Genomic DNA, 4,740 nt, shown 5'->3' with positions numbered 1-4,740 from the left:
GTCCCTTCCCTTCCCTTCCCTTCCCTTCCCTTCCCTTCCCTTCCCTTCCCTTCCCTTCCTTTCTTTTCCTTTCCTTTCTTATAATGCTATGTGAAGAAAGTGCAGTCAGGGAAATGCGTGCCTAATGATGGGAGGTGGGTACTAACACACAAAGCCAGCACAGTCCATAACAAAGGTCTGCAGACTCTCATCCTGTCTTCTTTATTGTAGAATGAATGGGTGGATGAGCACACCTTGAGTGGATGAGCACACCTTGGGTGGATGAACACATCTTTGATGGAATGCTAGCAGCAGCCTAGTCAGGGAAAGGTTTAGGTTCTCTCTTGTCTACGTCCTGTAAGGCTAGCGCTAGTACAAACAGTAATGGAAAGAGCTAAAGAGTTTATCCAGTCAAGATGGAAACAAATGTGCACGCGTGTGTGTATGTGTGTGTGTGTGTGTGTGTGCGTGTGCGTGTATGGGGAGGGAGGAGGCTGGCATGTTCCTAAGACATCCTGGTCACAGTAGCATCCTCCTTAACCCAAGAAACCCAATAGAAGGTGGAGTCCCACCTGCTTTTAAACTTCTCAGTCTTGGTTTTCCTCTTCATCGATTCTATTAAAGCCAAGAGGAAATCACTTAATCATTTACTTTTGGACGTAACAGTGTGTGTGTGTGTGTGTGTGTGTGTGTGTGTGTGTTCTAAATGTGACTAAAGTCTTGCATGTGGAGCCATTGAGAGCAGTTACACTACCACATTTATACACATCAGATTTGATCAAGAAAGCAGACACAGTTACCCTTATCTTTTAGAGGAAGAAACTGACATTCTGAGAGAGACTAAACCCAAACAACACACCCGGGGCTTCTAATTAGCGGAGCCAACATCTGACAGCTGATGCTGTTGACTTGGGAATCCAGGGCTTGTGCATGCTAAAAAGTGCTCCCCCACTGAGCTGTGATGAGTGTGGTGTAATTCAGGAAAAATCATCTCCCCATAGCCACCTTTTAAGTTGCAGCAGAGATGGCTGAGGAAGGAGCCTGGCCCCGAAGGGAGGTTCACTGAGCTAATTCTCTCCATATCAAATTCCAGTTTACATCCCCCCCCCCCAGTCTAACTTTGGCCATCACAGATCCAAACTTTAAAGCCCATTTCCCCATGAGGCCTTTTCTTTTTCCTATGGCTCCTTCACTGTCTACTGTGCAAACACAGATGCTATATGCCTTTTGTTCCCCCACTAGAATTTAAACTCTGTAAAGTGTCTTTGGCTGGTGGCTGTAACTCAACTCCTAGAACGGTGCCTGGCACATAGCAGACCATGTCTGTCGATGACTTGAACTGGCTCCCTATCCTGCTAGATCAGAATCAGACCCTGAGTGCAGAGCCTCTACTGGATTCCTGCTCTACACTGAGACCTCCGTTCCATACCCACCTTTTCTTTGTTCTGAGCAAAGCTCTTGGCAGAAGATGAGCATCAGGAAAAAGAAGAAGGAGGCCTGGAGCTGCATGGCGTCCGTCAACAGTGGCCCAGCCTGGGGCTGTCTCCTTTAGAGAGAAAGGAGAGTAAGAGGAGGGGCTGACCCCAAATCCTGCTCGCTCACCCCTAACTGCTGCTCTGCACCTGACTGGCTGCTTCTGGCACAGCCCAGTTTCTTTCTTCCTGGACATATCTGATCTGGCCTCCAAAGCCAACGCACCACCGCTTCAGTGTAGAAGCTCCCCGCAACAGGAACGGAGCAGCAGTTACTACTGGCTGTGTGCCTCTGGGTTTCCAAGCACCGCACGAAATACCACACACTGTTTGTCTGTGAAGTTTTCACAGGAACCCCGGAAGATTTGGATATGGTGTGAGGGTGTCAACAAGGGGGTCCACGTCTTGGAAACATGGTCCTCAAGGTGGCACTGTAGAGAGATGGTCGAATCTCCAACAGGTGGAACGTAGTGCAAGGTACTCTGGAGGTGCTGTTTTTGAAAGAGACTAGTGTTCTCGTGAGACTTCAGTTAGTTCCCCTAAGAGTGAACTGGTGTGAAAAGAGAAAGAAGCCATGGGGCTGAAGGGGTGGCTCAGCAGTTAAGAGCGCAGATTGTTTCGGTTTTTGTGGTTAAGTGTTTATTTTTATGTGAGTGAGTGTTTTCCCTGTATGTATGTCTGTAGCCCATGTCTGTCTGGTACCCATGGAAGCCAGGGACAGGTACTGGATCCCCTAGGACTGGAATTACACATGGTTATGGACTGCTGTGTGGGGGCTGGGAATTGAACCTAGATCTCTGGAAGGCAGCTAGTGCTTTTGACCACTGGGTCATCGCTCCAGCCCCCTAAAGTGTGTACTGTTCTTGCACAGGACCTGACTTGGGTTCTTAGCATCCAAGTTGGGCAGCCCACACTTCCTGTAACTTCAGCTCTGAAAGAATCCAACACCTCTAACCTCTGCGGGCTTCTGTACACACAAGAACAGCCCCTCCCCCATACACACACATAATTAAAAGTAAAATAAATCCTTAAGAATAGCAAACCTAAGCTTCTCTGACTTTCTATCTTGCTATATGTTCTCTTTCTTTTCAAAATACCCCTTACATAATGTCACCAGCCATCCTGTGACAGTTGATTGGAGTGGGGGTGGGGTTCTCATTGAAAGTCAAGCTGACGGACCACCTCCAATTTTTTTTGAACTAAGTAAACCTCTTTTTAAAATAAGGGATCCAGTCTCAGGTGTTTTGTTATAGCAACAGAAAAAATACAGAAGCACTCCGTTTTGTAACAAAGCAAGAAGATTAAACTACTGTGGCCCCAGTCATGTGGAGGGCAAGTTTCAGAGCCACGGCTGTGTCCCTGATCTGTACAGTTCTAGTGATTCATGCCAGTCATTTATTAAAGAGACCTTTTTCAAGTCTCTTACACTGAGCTTACATTGACTGTACTGTCAAGAGCTGTCTTCACACCTGGGTGCTTCCAGGGAATTATGGGAACAACATGCACTTACTCTAAAAGCTAGAAATTGTCACCTGGTCAGAAAAGGAGCAAATCCAGTGTATTTAAGCAGAAATAACAAAAGCTCAGAATAAAAACAAGGTGTGGTTTATGCAATCCTGGTACTTGGTAGTTGGAGCAGAAAGAGTACAAGTTTAAGGTCGTCCTTGGCTAAGTTGCAGGTTAAAGGTCAACCTAGGTGATATAAAACCCTGTTTTTTAATTTTTTTTTTAAGAAAAAAGATTTCAAACCCCACATGTTTACTTTTTAAAACCAATGTGTCCTTTTGTAAAAAAAAAAAAATGCCTTTTGGGGTCTTTGTTCATTTTTCCTTTCCTCCACTATTTTTTGTTTTGTGGCATGGACAATTAAATCCAGATCTCCTGAATTCTGCCCCCTGAATTATATTCTCAGCCATATCTTTTGAGAATTTTCTCACTGTATTATTTTTGTGTTATTGAATTTCAGGAGTTCTTCATATATCATAATAATAGCTATTATTGATATGAGTTTTTGTCTTTATTTATGTATTTTTGGGGTAGGGCCTCACTGTATAAACTAGGTTGGCCTGGAACTCAAAAGTTCTGCCTACCTCTTCCTCCTGAGTGCTGTGGTCAAAGGTTTGTGCCACTATGCCTGGCTATGGTTTTATTGTGAACATATTATTTTCATTTATTATTTTATTATTTATTATATATAAATATCTTAATTTAATTTAAATAGTAAATATTTTATTACTTATTTTTATTTATTTATTTCTGAGGCAGGGTATTACTGTATGGCCTTGGCAGACCTGGAACTTGCTCTGTCGACCAGGCTGGTCTCAAACTCACAGAGAGCCACCTGCCTCTGCTTTCTGAGTGCTGGGATTAAAACTCTGTGCCACTACACCTGATTATTTACTTATTTACTCTGAATACTTTTAAACCTACGAGGATTAATTTTTTAATTAAAAAAATGTTGTGTGTACAATGGATGTTTTGCCTGTGCATGTGTCTGTGCACTACATTTATACCTGGTACATGAAGAGACCAGAAGAGGACATTGTATGCCCTGGAACTAGAGTTACAGACAGTTGCGAGCTGACAGTGTGGGTGCTGTGGATTAAACCTAGGTCCCCTGCAAGAGTAGCAAGTTCTCTCAACCGCTGGGTCGTATCTCCAGCTCCTGTTGTCTTTACTTTTGGAGAATAGTTACTCTGAATCTCTGAATTCAGCATTATTATTTATTAGCCTTTTCCTCTTTAATCGATTTGACTATATATTCTAATACTTTCTGATAGACTTTTGTTTCTGATGAAAATGGAGGCATTATTTCTTTCCAGATCTTTGTTTATCGTGACAATGAATTTAAATGTAATTTTCTTCATATATAGTGGTACATGAAGCTTCGTGGATCGCCCAGTGAGCTTGTCATGAAAATTCTTAGTGATTCCTCCATCTATACATTTTTATCCATCACTAGACCATCCATCCATTTAAAACTTATTAATTTATAATGAATTAATTTAGACAATATCTTTCTAGATAGCCCTGGCTGTTGTGGAACTTGGTCTCGAAAGCAGGGAAGACTTGAACTCTGAGCTCCGCCTGTCTCTGCCTCTTGAGTGCTAAGATTAAAGATGTGTGCTAACGCTACCCCCAGCCTGGATTAAAGAAGGCATTCACTTTGATTAGGAGGTTGAGAGAAGTAGGTGATTCTCCCTAGACTTGAATCAAGTGGATCCGAGGGTATCACACTTCTGACATCTTCATGTCCTTTTATCACGGAATTAGAAATAATACCGATTGT

General features: G+C 43.1%; 1 protein-coding gene across 1 annotated transcript in view; it reads right to left on the bottom strand.

Moving 5' to 3' along the window:
- Spint3 (serine peptidase inhibitor, Kunitz type 3) overlaps nucleotides 1-1,541 on the bottom strand; it is a 3,394-nt gene extending 1,853 nt beyond the window's left edge. Inside the window, exon 1 of the mRNA XM_028769512.1 lies at nucleotides 1,413-1,541. Coding sequence (XP_028625345.1) covers nucleotides 1,413-1,488 — 76 coding nt within the window. The 5' untranslated portion in view covers nucleotides 1,489-1,541. The remainder of the gene's footprint in view (nucleotides 1-1,412) is intronic.
- Nucleotides 1,542-4,740: the final 3,199 nt, after the last annotated feature.

This window comes from Grammomys surdaster, unplaced genomic scaffold (assembly GCF_004785775.1).
Source record: "Grammomys surdaster isolate TR1022 unplaced genomic scaffold, NIH_TR_1.0 193, whole genome shotgun sequence".
NCBI classification, from domain to species: Eukaryota; Metazoa; Chordata; class Mammalia; order Rodentia; family Muridae; genus Grammomys; species Grammomys surdaster.
The sequence above is the reverse complement of the archived record's forward strand: the minus strand, read 5'-3'. Positions and strand labels throughout refer to the sequence as shown.